Source organism: Stigmatopora argus, chromosome 15 (genome assembly GCF_051989625.1).
Source record: "Stigmatopora argus isolate UIUO_Sarg chromosome 15, RoL_Sarg_1.0, whole genome shotgun sequence".
NCBI lineage: Eukaryota > Metazoa > Chordata > Actinopteri > Syngnathiformes > Syngnathidae > Stigmatopora > Stigmatopora argus.
In genome coordinates this window covers 7123574-7140037 of record NC_135401.1, presented here as the reverse complement: position 1 = coordinate 7140037, position 16464 = coordinate 7123574, and the positions used below count along the sequence as shown (strand labels likewise).

The 16464-nt window shown below is 29.7% G+C and overlaps 2 protein-coding genes across 6 annotated transcripts in view; one reads left to right on the top strand and one right to left on the bottom strand.

Moving 5' to 3' along the window:
- Positions 1-1494, top strand: part of sptb (spectrin, beta, erythrocytic) — a 31672-nt gene extending 30178 nt beyond the window's left edge. For all 3 annotated transcript variants that reach the window (XM_077620535.1, XM_077620534.1, XM_077620533.1), the window contains one exon: positions 1-1494. This exon is cut by the window's left edge and continues 251 nt beyond it. The gene's annotated coding sequence lies outside the window, so the exon portion shown is untranslated.
- A 66-nt stretch (positions 1495-1560) lies between these two features.
- snap23.1 (synaptosome associated protein 23.1) overlaps positions 1561-16464 on the bottom strand; it is a 37770-nt gene continuing 22866 nt past the window's right edge. For all 3 annotated transcript variants that reach the window (XM_077620539.1, XM_077620538.1, XM_077620536.1), the window contains 6 exons: positions 3098-3139; positions 2958-3006; positions 2609-2726; positions 2361-2537; positions 2137-2281; positions 1561-2056 (listed from right to left, as the gene is read on the bottom strand). In XM_077620539.1, the coding sequence (XP_077476665.1) occupies positions 1994-2056; positions 2137-2281; positions 2361-2537; positions 2609-2726; positions 2958-3006; positions 3098-3139 (594 nt within the window). In that variant the 3' untranslated portion in view covers positions 1561-1993. The remainder of the gene's footprint in view (positions 2057-2136; positions 2282-2360; positions 2538-2608; positions 2727-2957; positions 3007-3097; positions 3140-16464) is intronic.

Sequence of the window (16464 nt, the reverse complement as noted above, 5' to 3'; positions counted from 1 at the left end):
TTTTGTATCATAGTAGTATTAACATTGGTTCTTCTGCTTGTGTTTACACGCTTTTTTTCTCTCGTTGTCTCTTTGCCGCACAGGAACGCTCTTTACAATTCACACTCAACCAAAGAATTATAGTATTTTGGGAGTTGCCACGTATGACATGTGTTATTCTATTCTTTAGGCGCCCTCACACAATGGTTGTGAACTGTAATGGTACTGTGCAAATTCCGGTCGGTCCTGTGTGGAGTTTACCCTGCGATCGGTTGGCCACTGCTTCGGCGAGGACTCCCAGAATTGGTAAAACCGGAGGCGTGGGGGAACACCATGATTCTGGGTGTAGAGGGTCAGTCCGTGGCAAAGGTGGTGGGTTGGGCACTGAAAAAACATAGGATAGGATAGTCGGTCCGTGGCAAAGTAGGGAGGTGGGTTGGCCACTTGGCTCACATTGGGAGAGCGCCCGCTTACCATGCGAAAGATAGTTGAGTCGAGTCTCGGCATCGTGTAACTTGTCAGCTGAAAAAGAATAGAATAGTAGTGGGTCAGTTCGTGGAATGTTAGAGAGGTGGGATGGGCACATGGGAGAGCGCCCACTTACCATGCGACAGGTGGTTGGTTCAGGCCTTGTCATCTGAAAAAACATACGATAGTATAGGGTCGGTCCGTGGCAAAGTAAGGTGGTGGGTTGGTCACTTAGGTCACATGAGAGCGCACGCTTACCATGCAAAATACAGTTGGTCCGCGTCTTGACATCGTCTAACTTGTCAGCTGAAAAAGAATGGAATAGTGGGTCAGTGTGGAATGTTAGGTGGGTTGGGCACTTCGCTCACATGGGAGAGCACCCACTTACCATGCGACAGGTGGTTGGTTCAAGCCTCGGGATCGTCTAATTTATCATCTGAAAAAAACATAGTAGAGGGTCGGTCCATGGCATAGTAGGGAGTTGGGTTGGGCACTTAGCTCACATGGGAGTGCGCCCGCTAACCATGCGACGGGGTTTGTTCGAGCTTCGGCATCATCCAACTTGTCAGCTGAAAAAGAATAGAATAGCAGTGGGTTAGTCCGTGGCATGTTAGAGAGCTCAAATAGGAGATTGATTGCTTACCATGCAAAGGTTAGTGGATTCGAGACCTGCAGTCATTTCTTGTCACCTCCTTCTATTGAATAGTAGTGAGCCAGTCCGCAAGGGGGGTGGATACACCCAGAATCTTTGGCCCGCACATTAAGTTTTTCAAAAATTTCTATGACAATCTTACAGCTATTTTACTCATTCTTTCAAACTGTTTGTGCTCCCAAAATATTCTTTATTGTAATCTAGGCAGAATAGTCATGTTTTTGGAGAAATAATTTAAAGGCAAATAAATGCATTGATCCGGCATCAAATTTTTGCATCTGTTGGGATTTTCTACATTCTCTCAAAGGACAACTTTATGTGATTTTCTTTTTTTCTTATAGCTTTAAACTTTCTTGTAAGGTTCAATTTCACAAAAATTAAACTTATTGTTCTGATATGGTTCTCAGTTCATGACTCCTTCCAAATGATGTCCAATAAAATTGCATTAAACAGATACCAAGTACCTAGAAGAGATTTATTTCAGTTTAGACTAAGTACTAAGTGAACCTATTTACAGCATTACAAGACCTGCTGACAGATATTTACATTGTATTCGGCTTTGATGGTGAATAATTAACATCGTTAGAAATGTAAAGGGGAGGGATGATTTTATTCACAGCTCTGCTTTAAAGAAAAATTAAATAGACGCATCGTTGAAAAAAATACACATACAATAATAATTACACATAGGCCAATAGGTTAAGGACACATTTAAAGGGCCATTTTTAGGATTAAAACTTCTATAATCCAATGGATTTTGGTATAAGGCGATGGCCGTTTTGGAAAAAAAAGTCTATTTTTTTTTTAATTGGTCCTTTAACTCTTTGAATTGGCGCTCTGTTCAGCAAGATGACTGTTTTTGCACGGCTGTATGTGTGCGCATGTGTTGCTGTATCAGTTGATGAGCTTGGTGGCTCTTTGATTGGCTTCATCGATGCGTACTTTGTTCATGTCCGCCTAGGAGAACAGAGGCTAGTTAACATCACATAGCTGCTCTACGTCTGTTCTTTTTTTAACCCGTCTTTAGTTGTTCCTACCTTGTCATTGATCCGATCAATCTGTTTGTTCTGCTTGTCGATCTCATCGCCCATGTCCATCGCCATGGATTTTAGATTTCCAATGATGCCGCCGACTGCGTTCAGATTATCCTCCATCTCGTCCTCGCGGGCGTCGTTGGTTATCCTGCAAAGTTGTTTTGTTTATTGCTTTTCCGTTCCGTTTTTCCCCTAAGTGACTTTTTTTTTGAAGTTTTAACTCTCACCTCTTAAGGTAAGGTCCGTTTGGTGGTGGCGCCTGAGCCTGACTGGGCTGACCGTTGCGAATGGCCCCCGGCTGCTTAGAGACAACTTTGGGAACACTATCATTGCCTTCACCATCAAGCCCTGCCCCAATGCCCCACGTGCGCTTGTACCGCGATTCATTCTCGATGGATGACACCCTGCACAATAAAGATGATTCTCAGAATTAGACGTCTATCTATTTCAGAAAACCTGTGTCTAATGCGTGTACCTGTTACACGGGCAGACACACATTCCGCAGCATTTGGAGAGGTCTGTAAGGTTCTTCTCAGCCAGTCTCATGTCTTGGTTAATCTGCTCCATGCCGTCTTCCACGCGATGGAGCTGTTCTGAAACGACAGCACGCCACACCGCGTGAAGAAATTTCTTGGCCGACATTTGCCGAAAGAAACAGCCACAAAGTGCTTGCCGCGGATCAACATAAAAATGTTTTTTCACCTGCTAGAGTGGCATAAAAAAGTATACCTAACTTGCTAAACAGAATTTCCCCCCAGTACTTTAAAAATATGTACAAATATCCACTTTTGTTTTTCCAAACCAGACAGTTTTGGCATACACACCTCCTTGCTGGTCCAACATCACCATGGTTTTGACACCAGTTTCTTTGCTCTGCAAACAGCATAAATCAGAGCTTTGTTAACCAGGACACTCGTGTTTTCTTTCTTTCTTTTATTAAAGCGTAAATGGATGCTCGTCTCACCTCCTCAGCCATTTGCAGCATTCTGCGAGTGCTTTCCAGTGACTGTAGACAAAAAGAGGGTTTTACATTTTATTTTGGACACTAGCTTTGCATAGACTCAAACGTCAGCATGCTGTGCAAGGTTAGAATGGCACATCTTGACAGACAGCTTCCTGAACATTGGCCAAAGAACTGCATTTAGATTCACCTAATACATTGAAATTGATAGTTAACTAGGTAGTTTTCTGACCTCCACTGAGCAGAAGGCAACAAGATGTCAGCCAAGTAGGCGTAGGCAGAAGGAAGGAAGAGACAGAAAAATATGACATCATAGACAGGAAAAGTAATAAGTAACAAAGTTGCCTATTCTTTTTTTTCCCATAAAGCAGAAGTTATAAGAGAAACAGAAGTCATTATAGCATGCTAAATTCCCACAAATTGCCCTTTAAGGTAGTAAAGCATTTTTCTTAAAAAGGACTATTTATAGTAAGTCATTTAAAAAATGACTATGTATAGTAAGTCATTTAAAAAAAGGACTATGTATAGTAAGGCTTTTTTCTTAAAAAATGACCATGTATAGTGAGGCATTTTTCTTTAAAAAATGACCATGTATAGTAAGGCATTTTTCTTAAAAAATGACCGTGTATACTAAGGCATTTTTCTTTAAAAAAGACCATGTATAGTAAGGCATTTTTCTTTAAAAAAATGACTATGTATAGTAAGGCATTTTCTTAAAAACATGACCGTGTATACTAAGGCATTTTCTTAAAAAAAAGACTATTGTTAGGGTTATTAGTCTTACATTATTATATATTTGATTGCAATGAAGAAAGTGCTTCGCTTACTACATCTAAAATGTCTGCTTGCAACAAAGTAAAGGCTTTGCTCCTTAATTAGACTGAACATAAGGGAAGCGGAATCCACTTGGACTGCTGAAATATGGAGAAGATCCTTCGGCTGCACACGACCTTCATTTGTTTTGACTATTTGACGTCTCACTTCTGTTTCCTACCCCTCCCTTGAGAGTTGCGACGTCCATTGTAACTAGGGTCCTTGAAGTTAATAAACAAGGAAAAGAAGCGTGTGACGCCAGAACGAACGAACCTGGGTCGGTTTAATTTCTCTTTGCAAGAAAAATCCAGAAGATTGTCTTGTCTCTTTATTTGTGCAAGCATTTGGGAATGCCTATTGGTGAACCTATCAACTATGTAAGGCTTTTTTCTTAAAAATTACATAGTATAGTAAGGTCTAAGCCTAAACCTCAACCTAAAACTAAAACTAAAACTAAGCCTAAAACTACATGGTATAGTAAGGTTATTTTTTCATAAAAAACTGTATAGTATAGTAAGGCTTTTTATTCTTAAAAACGACATAGTATAGTAAGGCTTTTTTTCTTAAAAAACGACATAGTATAGTAAGGCTTTTTTTTTTTTAAACGACATAGTATGGTAAGGCTTTTTTTTAAAAAAACGACATAGTATGGTAAGGCTTTTTTTCTTAAAAAAGGACATAGTATAGTAAGGCTTTAAAAAAAAAAAACGGCATAGTATAGTAAGGCTTTTTTTCTTAAAAACGACATAGTATAGTAAGGCTTTTTTTTCTTAAAAAATGACCATGTATAGTAAGGCTTTTTTTCTTAAAAAACGAAATAGTATAGTAAGGCTTTTTTCTTAAAAAACGACATAGTATAGTAAGGCTTTTTTTCCTTAAAAAACGACATAGTATAGTAAGTATTTTTTTTGTAAAAAAACGACATAGTATAGTAAGTCTTTTTTTGTAAAAAACGACATAGTATAGTAAGTCTTTTTTTGTAAAAAAGGACATAGTATGGTAAGGCTTTTTTCTTTAAAAAACGACATAGTATAGTAAGGCTTTTTTTCTTAAAAAACGACATAGTATAGTAAGGCTTTTTTTCCTTAAAAAACGACAGTATAGTAAGTCTTTTTTTTGTAAAAAAATGACATAGTATAGTAAGTCTTTTTTTGTAAAAAACGACATAGTATAGCAAGGCTTTTTTTCTTAAAAAACGACATAGTATAGTAAGGCTTTTTTTCTTTAAAAACAACAACGTTTAGTAAGGCTTTTTTTCTTAAAAAATGACAGTATAGTAAGGCTTTTTTCCCCCTTAAAAACGACATAGTATAGTAAGGCTTTTTTCTTAAAAAACGAAATAGTATAGTAAGGCTTTTTTCTTAAAAAAACGACATAGTATAGTAAGGCTTTTTTTCTTAAAAAACGACATAGTATAGTAAGGCTTTTTTCTTAAAAAAACGACATAGTATAGTAAGGCTTTTTTTCTTAAAAAACGACATAGTATAGTAAGGCTTTTTTCTTAAAAAAACGACATAGTATAGTAAGGCTTTTTTTCCTTAAAAAACGACATAGTATAGTAAGTATTTTTTTTGTAAAAAAACGACATAGTATAGTAAGTCTTTTTTTGTAAAAAACGACATAGTATAGTAAGTCTTTTTTTGTAAAAAAGGACATAGTATGGTAAGGCTTTTTTCTTTAAAAAACGACATAGTATAGTAAGGCTTTTTTCTTAAAAAAACGACATAGTATAGTAAGGCTTTTTTTCCTTAAAAAACGACATAGTATAGTAAGTATTTTTTTTGTAAAAAAACGACATAGTATAGTAAGTCTTTTTTTGTAAAAAACGACATAGTATAGTAAGTCTTTTTTTGTAAAAAAGGACATAGTATGGTAAGGCTTTTTTCTTTAAAAAACGACATAGTATAGTAAGGCTTTTTTTCTTAAAAAACGACATAGTATAGTAAGGCTTTTTATCCTTAAAAAACGACAGTATAGTAAGTCTTTTTTTGTAAAAAAACGACATAGTATAGTAAGTCTTTTTTTGTAAAAAACGACATAGTATAGGAAGGCTTTTTTTTCTTAAAAAACGACATAGTATAGTAAGGCTTTTATTCTTTAAAAACAACATCGTTTAGTAAGGCTTTTTTTCTTAAAAAATGACAGTATAGTAAGGCTTTTTTCCCCCTTAAAAAACGACATAGTATAGTAAGGCTTTTTTCTTAAAAAACGAAATAGTATAGTAAGGCTTTTTTCTTAAAAAAACGACATAGTATAGTAAGGCTTTTTTCTTAAAAAACGAAATAGTATAGTAAGGCTTTTTTCTTAAAAAAACGACATAGTATAGTAAGGCTTTTTTTCTTAAAAAACGACATAGTATAGTAAGTCTTTGTTTTCTTAAAAAACGACATAGTATAGTAAGTTTTTTTTGTAAAAAACGACATAGTATAGTAAGTCTTTTTTCTTTAAAAAATGACATAGTATGGTAAGGCTTTTTTCTTTAAAAAACGACATAGTATAGTAAGGCTTTTTTTCTTAAAAAAACGACATAGTATAGTAAGGCTTTTTTTTTTTTAAAAACGACATAGTATAGTAAGTCTTTTTCTTTAAAAAACGACATAGTATAGGAAGGCTTTTTTTCTTAAAAAACGACATAGTATAGTAAGGCTTTTTTTCTTAAAAAATGACAGTATAGTAAGGCTTTTTTCCCCCTTAAAAACGACATAGTATAGTAAGGCTTTTTTTCCTTAAAAAACGACATAGTATAGTAAGTATTTTTTTTGTAAAAAAACGACATAGTATAGTAAGTCTTTTTTTGTAAAAAACGACATAGTTTAGTAAGGCTTTTTTTCTTAAAAAATGACATAGTATAGTAAGGCTTTTTTTCCCCTTAAAAAACGACATAGTATAGTAAGGCTTTTTTCTTAAAAAACGAAATAGTATAGTAAGGGTTTTTTCTTAAAAAAACGACATAGTATAGTAAGGCTTTTTTTCCTTAAAAAACGACATAGTATAGTAAGTCTTTTTTTGTAAAAAACGACATAGTATAGTAAGTCTTTTTTTGTAAAAAAGGACATAGTATGGTAAGGCTTTTTTCTTTAAAAAACGACATAGTATAGTAAGGCTTTTTTTCTTAAAAAACGACATAGTATAGTAAGGCTTTTTTTCCTTAAAAAACGACAGTATAGTAAGTCTTTTTTTTTGTAAAAAAATGACATAGTATAGTAAGTCTTTTTTTGTAAAAAACGACATAGTATAGCAAGGCTTTTTTTCTTAAAAAACGACATAGTATAGTAAGGCTTTTTTTCTTTAAAAACAACAACGTTTAGTAAGGCTTTTTTTCTTAAAAAATGACAGTATAGTAAGGCTTTTTTCCCCCTTAAAAACGACATAGTATAGTAAGGCTTTTTTCTTAAAAAACGAAATAGTATAGTAAGGCTTTTTTCTTAAAAAAACGACATAGTATAGTAAGGCTTTTTTTCTTAAAAAACGACATAGTATAGTAAGGCTTTTTTCTTAAAAAAACGACATAGTATAGTAAGGCTTTTTTTCTTAAAAAACGACATAGTATAGTAAGGCTTTTTTCTTAAAAAAACGACATAGTATAGTAAGGCTTTTTTTCCTTAAAAAACGACATAGTATAGTAAGTATTTTTTTTGTAAAAAAACGACATAGTATAGTAAGTCTTTTTTTGTAAAAAACGACATAGTATAGTAAGTCTTTTTTGTAAAAAAGGACATAGTATGGTAAGGCTTTTTTCTTTAAAAAACGACATAGTATAGTAAGGCTTTTTTCTTAAAAAAACGACATAGTATAGTAAGGCTTTTTTTCCTTAAAAAACGACATAGTATAGTAAGTATTTTTTTTGTAAAAAAACGACATAGTATAGTAAGTCTTTTTTTGTAAAAAACGACATAGTATAGTAAGTCTTTTTTTGTAAAAAAGGACATAGTATGGTAAGGCTTTTTTCTTTAAAAAACGACATAGTATAGTAAGGCTTTTTTTCTTAAAAAACGACATAGTATAGTAAGGCTTTTTATCCTTAAAAAACGACAGTATAGTAAGTCTTTTTTTGTAAAAAAACGACATAGTATAGTAAGTCTTTTTTTGTAAAAAACGACATAGTATAGGAAGGCTTTTTTTTCTTAAAAAACGACATAGTATAGTAAGGCTTTTTTTCTTTAAAAACAACATCGTTTAGTAAGGCTTTTTTTCTTAAAAAATGACAGTATAGTAAGGCTTTTTTCCCCCTTAAAAAACGACATAGTATAGTAAGGCTTTTTTCTTAAAAAACGAAATGGTATAGTAAGGCTTTTTTCTTAAAAAAACGACATAGTATAGTAAGGCTTTTTTCTTAAAAAACGAAATAGTATAGTAAGGCTTTTTTCTTAAAAAAACGACATAGTATAGTAAGGCTTTTTTTCTTAAAAAACGACATAGTATAGTAAGGCTTTTTTTCTTAAAAAACGACATAGTATAGTAAGTCTTTGTTTTCTTAAAAAACGACATAGTATAGTAAGTTTTTTTTGTAAAAAACGACATAGTATAGTAAGTCTTTTTTCTTTAAAAAATGACATAGTATGGTAAGGCTTTTTTCTTTAAAAAACGACATAGTATAGTAAGGCTTTTTTTCTTAAAAAAACGACATAGTATAGTAAGGCTTTTTTTTTTTTTAAAAACGACATAGTATAGTAAGTCTTTTTCTTTAAAAAACGACATAGTATAGGAAGGCTTTTTTTCTTAAAAAACGACATAGTATAGTAAGGCTTTTTTTCTTAAAAAATGACAGTATAGTAAGGCTTTTTTCCCCCTTAAAAACGACATAGTATAGTAAGGCTTTTTTTCCTTAAAAAACGACATAGTATAGTAAGTATTTTTTTTGTAAAAAAACGACATAGTATAGTAAGTCTTTTTTTGTAAAAAACGACATAGTTTAGTAAGGCTTTTTTCCCCTTAAAAAACGACATAGTATAGTAAGGCTTTTTTCTTAAAAAACGAAATAGTATAGTAAGGCTTTTTTCTTAAAAAAACGACATAGTATAGTAAGTCTTTTTTTGTAAAAAACAACATAGTATAGTAAGTCTTTTTTTGTAAAAAAGGACATAGTATGGTAAGGCTTTTTTCTTTAAAAAACGACATAGTATAGTAAGGCTTTTTTTCTTAAAAAACGACATAGTATAGTAAGGCTTTTTTTCCTTAAAAAACGACAGTATAGTAAGGCTTTTTTTTTGTAAAAAAATGACATAGTATAGTAAGTCTTTTTTTGTAAAAAACGACATAGTATAGCAAGGCTTTTTTTCTTAAAAAACGACATAGTATAGTAAGGCTTTTTTCCCCTTAAAAAACAACATAGTATAGGAAGGCTTTTTTCTTTAAAAATGACCATGTATAGTAAGGCTTTTTTCTTAAAAAACGACATAGTATAGTAAGGCTTTTTTTTCTTAAAAAACGACATAGTTAGGTAAGGCTTTTTTTGTAAAAAATGACATAGTATGGTAAGGCTTTTTTCTTTAAAAAACGACATAGTATAGTAAGGCTTTTTTTCTTAAAAAAACGACATAGTATAGTAAGGCTTTTTTCTTAAAAAAACGACATAGTATAGTAAGGCTTTTTTTCTTAAAAAACGACATAGTATAGTAAGTCTTTGTTTTCTTAAAAAACGACATAGTATAGTAAGTTTTTTTTGTAAAAAACGACATAGTATAGTAAGTCTTTTTTTGTAAAAAATGACATAGTATGGTAAGGCTTTTTTCTTTAAAAAACGACATAGTATAGTAAGGCTTTTTTCTTAAAAAAACGACATAGTATAGTAAGGCTTTTTTCTTAAAAAACGAAATAGTATAGTAAGGCTTTTTTCTTAAAAAAACCACATAGTATAGTAAGGCTTTTTTTCTTAAAAAACGACATAGTATAGTAAGTCTTTGTTTTCTTAAAAAACGACATAGTATAGTAAGTTTTTTTTGTAAAAAACGACATAGTATAGTAAGTCTTTTTTCTTTAAAAAATGACATAGTATGGTAAGGCTTTTTTCTTTAAAAAACGACATAGTATAGTAAGGCTTTTTTTCTTAAAAAAACGACATAGTATAGTAAGGCTTTTTTTTTTTTTAAAACGACATAGTATAGTAAGTCTTTTTCTTTAAAAAACGACATAGTATAGGAAGGCTTTTTTTCTTAAAAAACGACATAGTATAGTAAGGCTTTTTTTCTTAAAAAATGACAGTATAGTAAGGCTTTTTTCCCCCTTAAAAACGACATAGTATAGTAAGGCTTTTTTTCCTTAAAAAACGACATAGTATAGTAAGTATTTTTTTTGTAAAAAAACGACATAGTATAGTAAGTCTTTTTTTGTAAAAAACGACATAGTTTAGTAAGGCTTTTTTTCTTAAAAAATGACATAGTATAGTAAGGCTTTTTTTCCCCTTAAAAAACGACATAGTATAGTAAGGCTTTTTTCTTAAAAAACGAAATAGTATAGTAAGGCTTTTTTCTTAAAAAAACGACATAGTATAGTAAGGCTTTTTTTCCTTAAAAAACGACATAGTATAGTAAGTCTTTTTTTGTAAAAAACGACATAGTATAGTAAGTCTTTTTTTGTAAAAAAGGACATAGTATGGTAAGGCTTTTTTCTTTAAAAAACGACATAGTATAGTAAGGCTTTTTTTCTTAAAAAACGACATAGTATAGTAAGGCTTTTTATCCTTAAAAAACGACAGTATAGTAAGTCTTTTTTTGTAAAAAAACGACATAGTATAGTAAGTCTTTTTTTGTAAAAAACGACATAGTATAGGAAGGCTTTTTTTCTTAAAAAACGACATAGTATAGTAAGGCTTTTTTTCTTAAAAAATGACAGTATAGTAAGGCTTTTTTCCCCCTTAAAAACGACATAGTATAGTAAGGCTTTTTTCCTTAAAAAACGACATAGTATAGTAAGTATTTTTTTTGTAAAAAAACGACATAGTATAGTAAGTCTTTTTTTGTAAAAAACGACATAGTATAGTAAGTCTTTTTTTGTAAAAAAGGACATAGTATGGTAAGGCTTTTTTCTTTAAAAAACGACATAGTATAGTAAGGCTTTTTTCTTAAAAAAACGACATAGTATAGTAAGGCTTTTTTCTTAAAAAACGACATAGTATAGTAAGTCTTTTTCTTTAAAAACGACATAGTATAGTAAGTCTTTTTTTCTTAAAAAATGACATAGTATAGTAAGGCTTTTTTTCCCCTTAAAAAACGACATAGTATAGTAAGGCTTTTTTCTTAAAAAACGAAATAGTATAGTAAGGCTTTTTTCTTAAAAAAAACGACATAGTATAGTAAGGCTTTTTTTTTTCTTTAAAAATGACCATGTATACTAAGGCTTTTTTCTTTAAAAAGCACATAGTATAGTAAGGCTTTTTTTTCTTAAAAAACGACATAGTATAGTAAGGCTTTTTTCCCCTTAAAAAACAACATAGTATAGGAAGGCTTTTTTCTTTAAAAATGACCATGTATAGTAAGGCTTTTTTCTTAAAAAACGACATAGTATAGTAAGGCTTTTTTTTCTTAAAAAACGACATAGTTAGGTAAGGCTTTTTTTGTAAAAAATGACATAGTATGGTAAGGCTTTTTTCTTTAAAAAACGACATAGTATAGTAAGGCTTTTTTTCTTAAAAAAACGACATAGTATAGTAAGGCTTTTTTCTTAAAAAAACGACATAGTATAGTAAGGCTTTTTTTCTTAAAAAACGACATAGTATAGTAAGTCTTTGTTTTCTTAAAAAACGACATAGTATAGTAAGTTTTTTTTGTAAAAAACGACATAGTAGTTTTTGTAAAAAATGACATAGTATGGTAAGGCTTTTTTCTTTAAAAAACGACATAGTATAGTAAGGCTTTTTTTCTTAAAAAAACGACATAGTATAGTAAGGCTTTTTTTTTCTTAAAAAACGACATAGTATAGTAAGTCTTTTTCTTTAAAAACGACATAGTTTAGTAAGGCTTTTTTTCTTAAAAAATGACATAGTATAGTAAGGCTTTTTTTCCCCTTAAAAAACGACATAGTATAGTAAGGCTTTTTTCTTAAAAAACGAAATAGTATAGTAAGGCTTTTTTCTTAAAAAAAACGACATAGTATAGTAAGGCTTTTTTTTTTCTTTAAAAATGACCATGTATACTAAGGCTTTTTTCTTTAAAAAGCACATAGTATAGTAAGGCTTTTTTTTCTTAAAAAACGACATAGTATAGTAAGGCTTTTTTCCCCTTAAAAACAACATAGTATAGGAAGGCTTTTTCCCCTTAAAAAACAACAGGATAGTAAGGCTTTTTTTCTTAAAAAACTACATAGTATTGTAAGGCTTTTTTCTTTAAAAATGACCATGTATAGTAAGGCTTTTTTCTTAAAAAACGACATAGTATAGTAAGGCTTTTTTTTCTTAAAAAACGACATAGTTAGGTAAGGCTTTTTTTCCTTAAAAAACTACATAGTATTGTAAGGCTTTTTTCTTTAAAAATGACCATGTATAGTAAGGCTTTTTTCTTAAAAAACGACATAGTATAGTAAGGCTTTTTTTTCTTAAAAAACGACATAGTTAGGTAAGGCTTTTTTTCCTTAAAAAACGACATAGTATAGTAAGGCTTTTTTTCATTAAAAAACGACATAGTATAGTAAGGCTTTTTTCTTAAAAAAGCACACAGTATAGTAAGGCTTTTTTCTTAAAAAACGACTTGGTATAGTAAGGCTATTTTTCTTAAAAAACGACATAGTATAGTAAGGCTTTTTTTTCTTAAAAAATGACCATGTATAGTAAGGCTTTTTTTCTTAAAAAACGACATAGTATAGTGAGGCTTTTTTTCTTTAAAAAATGACATAGTTTAGTAAGGCTTTTTTTCTTAAAAAACGAAATAGTATAGTAAGGCTTTTTTCTTAAAAAAAACGACATAGTATAGTAAGGCTTTTTTCCTTAAAAACCGACATAGTATAGTAAGTCTTTTTTTTGTAAAAAAACGACATAGTATAGTAAGTCTTTTTTTGTAAAAAAACGACATAGTATAGGAAGGCTTTTTTTCTTAAAAAACGACATAGTATAGTAAGGCTTTTTTTCTTTAAAAAACGACATAGTTTAGTAAGGCTTTTTTTCTTAAAAAATGACATAGTATAGTAAGGCTTTTTCCTCCCTTAAAAAACGACATAGTATAGTAAGGCTTTTTTCTTAAAAAAACGACATAGTATAGTAAGGCTTTTTTTCTTAAAAAACGACATAGTATAGTAAGTTATTTTTGTAAAAAATGACATAGTATGGTAAGGCTTTTTTCTTTAAAAAACGACATAGTATAGTAAGGCTTTTTTTCTTAAAAAACGACATAGTATAGTAAGGCTTTTTTTTCTTAAAAAACGACATAGTATAGTAAGGCTTTTTTCTTAAAAAAACGACATAGTATAGTAAGGCTTTTTTTCTTAAAAAACGACATAGTATAGTAAGTCTTTGTTTTCTTAAAAAACGACATAGTATAGTAAGTTTTTTTTGTAAAAAACGACATAGTATAGTAAGTCTTTTTTTGTAAAAAATGACATAGTATGGTAAGGCTTTTTTCTTTAAAAAACGACATAGTATAGTAAGGCTTTTTTTCTTAAAAAAACGACATAGTATAGTAAGGCTTTTTTTTTCTTAAAAAACGACATAGTATAGTAAGTCTTTTTCTTTAAAAAACGACATAGTTTAGTAAGGCTTTTTTTCTTAAAAAATGACATAGTATAGTAAGGCTTTTTTTCCCCTTAAAAAACGACATAGTATAGTAAGGCTTTTTTCTTAAAAAACGAAATAGTATAGTAAGGCTTTTTTCTTAAAAAAAACGACATAGTATAGTAAGGCTTTTTTTTTTCTTTAAAAATGACCATGTATACTAAGGCTTTTTTCTTTAAAAAGCACATAGTATAGTAAGGCTTTTTTCCCCTTAAAAAACGACATAGTATAGTAAGGCTTTTTTCCCCTTAAAAAACAACATAGTATAGGAAGGCTTTTTCCCCTTAAAAAACAACAGGATAGTAAGGCTTTTTTTCTTAAAAAACTACATAGTATTGTAAGGCTTTTTTCTTTAAAAATGACCATGTATAGTAAGGCTTTTTTCTTAAAAAACGACATAGTATAGTAAGTTATTTTTGTAAAAAATGACATAGTATGGTAAGGCTTTTTTCTTTAAAAAACGACATAGTATAGTAAGGCTTTTTTTCTTAAAAAACGACATAGTATAGTAAGGCTTTTTTTTCTTAAAAAACGACATAGTATAGTAAGGCTTTTTTCTTAAAAAAACGACATAGTATAGTAAGGCTTTTTTTCTTAAAAAACGACATAGTATAGTAAGTCTTTGTTTTCTTAAAAAACGACATAGTATAGTAAGTTTTTTTTGTAAAAAACGACATAGTATAGTAAGGCTTTTTTTCTTAAAAAACGACATAGTATAGTAAGTCTTTGTTTTCTTAAAAAACGACATAGTATAGTAAGTTTTTTTTGTAAAAAACGACATAGTATAGTAAGTCTTTTTTCTTTAAAAAATGACATAGTATGGTAAGGCTTTTTTCTTTAAAAAACGACATAGTATAGTAAGGCTTTTTTTCTTAAAAAAACGACATAGTATAGTAAGGCTTTTTTTTTTTTAAAAACGACATAGTATAGTAAGTCTTTTTCTTTAAAAAACGACATAGTATAGGAAGGCTTTTTTTCTTAAAAAACGACATAGTATAGTAAGGCTTTTTTTCTTAAAAAATGACAGTATAGTAAGGCTTTTTTCCCCCTTAAAAACGACATAGTATAGTAAGGCTTTTTTTCCTTAAAAAACGACATAGTATAGTAAGTATTTTTTTTGTAAAAAAACGACATAGTATAGTAAGTCTTTTTTTGTAAAAAACGACATAGTTTAGTAAGGCTTTTTTTCTTAAAAAATGACATAGTATAGTAAGGCTTTTTTTCCCCTTAAAAAACGACATAGTATAGTAAGGCTTTTTTCTTAAAAAACGAAATAGTATAGTAAGGGTTTTTTCTTAAAAAAACGACATAGTATAGTAAGGCTTTTTTTCCTTAAAAAACGACATAGTATAGTAAGTCTTTTTTTGTAAAAAACGACATAGTATAGTAAGTCTTTTTTTGTAAAAAAGGACATAGTATGGTAAGGCTTTTTTCTTTAAAAAACGACATAGTATAGTAAGGCTTTTTTTCTTAAAAAACGACATAGTATAGTAAGGCTTTTTTTCCTTAAAAAACGACAGTATAGTAAGTCTTTTTTTTTGTAAAAAAATGACATAGTATAGTAAGTCTTTTTTTGTAAAAAACGACATAGTATAGCAAGGCTTTTTTTCTTAAAAAACGACATAGTATAGTAAGGCTTTTTTTCTTTAAAAACAACAACGTTTAGTAAGGCTTTTTTTCTTAAAAAATGACAGTATAGTAAGGCTTTTTTCCCCCTTAAAAACGACATAGTATAGTAAGGCTTTTTTCTTAAAAAACGAAATAGTATAGTAAGGCTTTTTTCTTAAAAAAACGACATAGTATAGTAAGGCTTTTTTTCTTAAAAAACGACATAGTATAGTAAGGCTTTTTTCTTAAAAAAACGACATAGTATAGTAAGGCTTTTTTTCTTAAAAAACGACATAGTATAGTAAGGCTTTTTTCTTAAAAAAACGACATAGTATAGTAAGGCTTTTTTTCCTTAAAAAACGACATAGTATAGTAAGTATTTTTTTTGTAAAAAAACGACATAGTATAGTAAGTCTTTTTTTGTAAAAAACGACATAGTATAGTAAGTCTTTTTTTGTAAAAAAGGACATAGTATGGTAAGGCTTTTTTCTTTAAAAAACGACATAGTATAGTAAGGCTTTTTTCTTAAAAAAACGACATAGTATAGTAAGGCTTTTTTTCCTTAAAAAACGACATAGTATAGTAAGTATTTTTTTTGTAAAAAAACGACATAGTATAGTAAGTCTTTTTTTGTAAAAAACGACATAGTATAGTAAGTCTTTTTTTGTAAAAAAGGACATAGTATGGTAAGGCTTTTTTCTTTAAAAAACGACATAGTATAGTAAGGCTTTTTTTCTTAAAAAACGACATAGTATAGTAAGGCTTTTTATCCTTAAAAAACGACAGTATAGTAAGTCTTTTTTTGTAAAAAAACGACATAGTATAGTAAGTCTTTTTTTGTAAAAAACGACATAGTATAGGAAGGCTTTTTTTTCTTAAAAAACGACATAGTATAGTAAGGCTTTTTTTCTTTAAAAACAACATCGTTTAGTAAGGCTTTTTTTCTTAAAAAATGACAGTATAGTAAGGCTTTTTTCCCCCTTAAAAAACGACATAGTATAGTAAGGCTTTTTTCTTAAAAAACGAAATGGTATAGTAAGGCTTTTTTCTTAAAAAAACGACATAGTATAGTAAGGCTTTTTTCTTAAAAAACGAAATAGTATAGTAAGGCTTTTTTCTTAAAAAAACGACATAGTATAGTAAGGCTTTTTTTCTTAAAAAACGACATAGTATAGTAAGGCTTTTTTTCTTAAAAAACGACATAGTATAGTAAGTCTTTGTTTTCTTAAAAAACGACATAGTATAGTAAGTT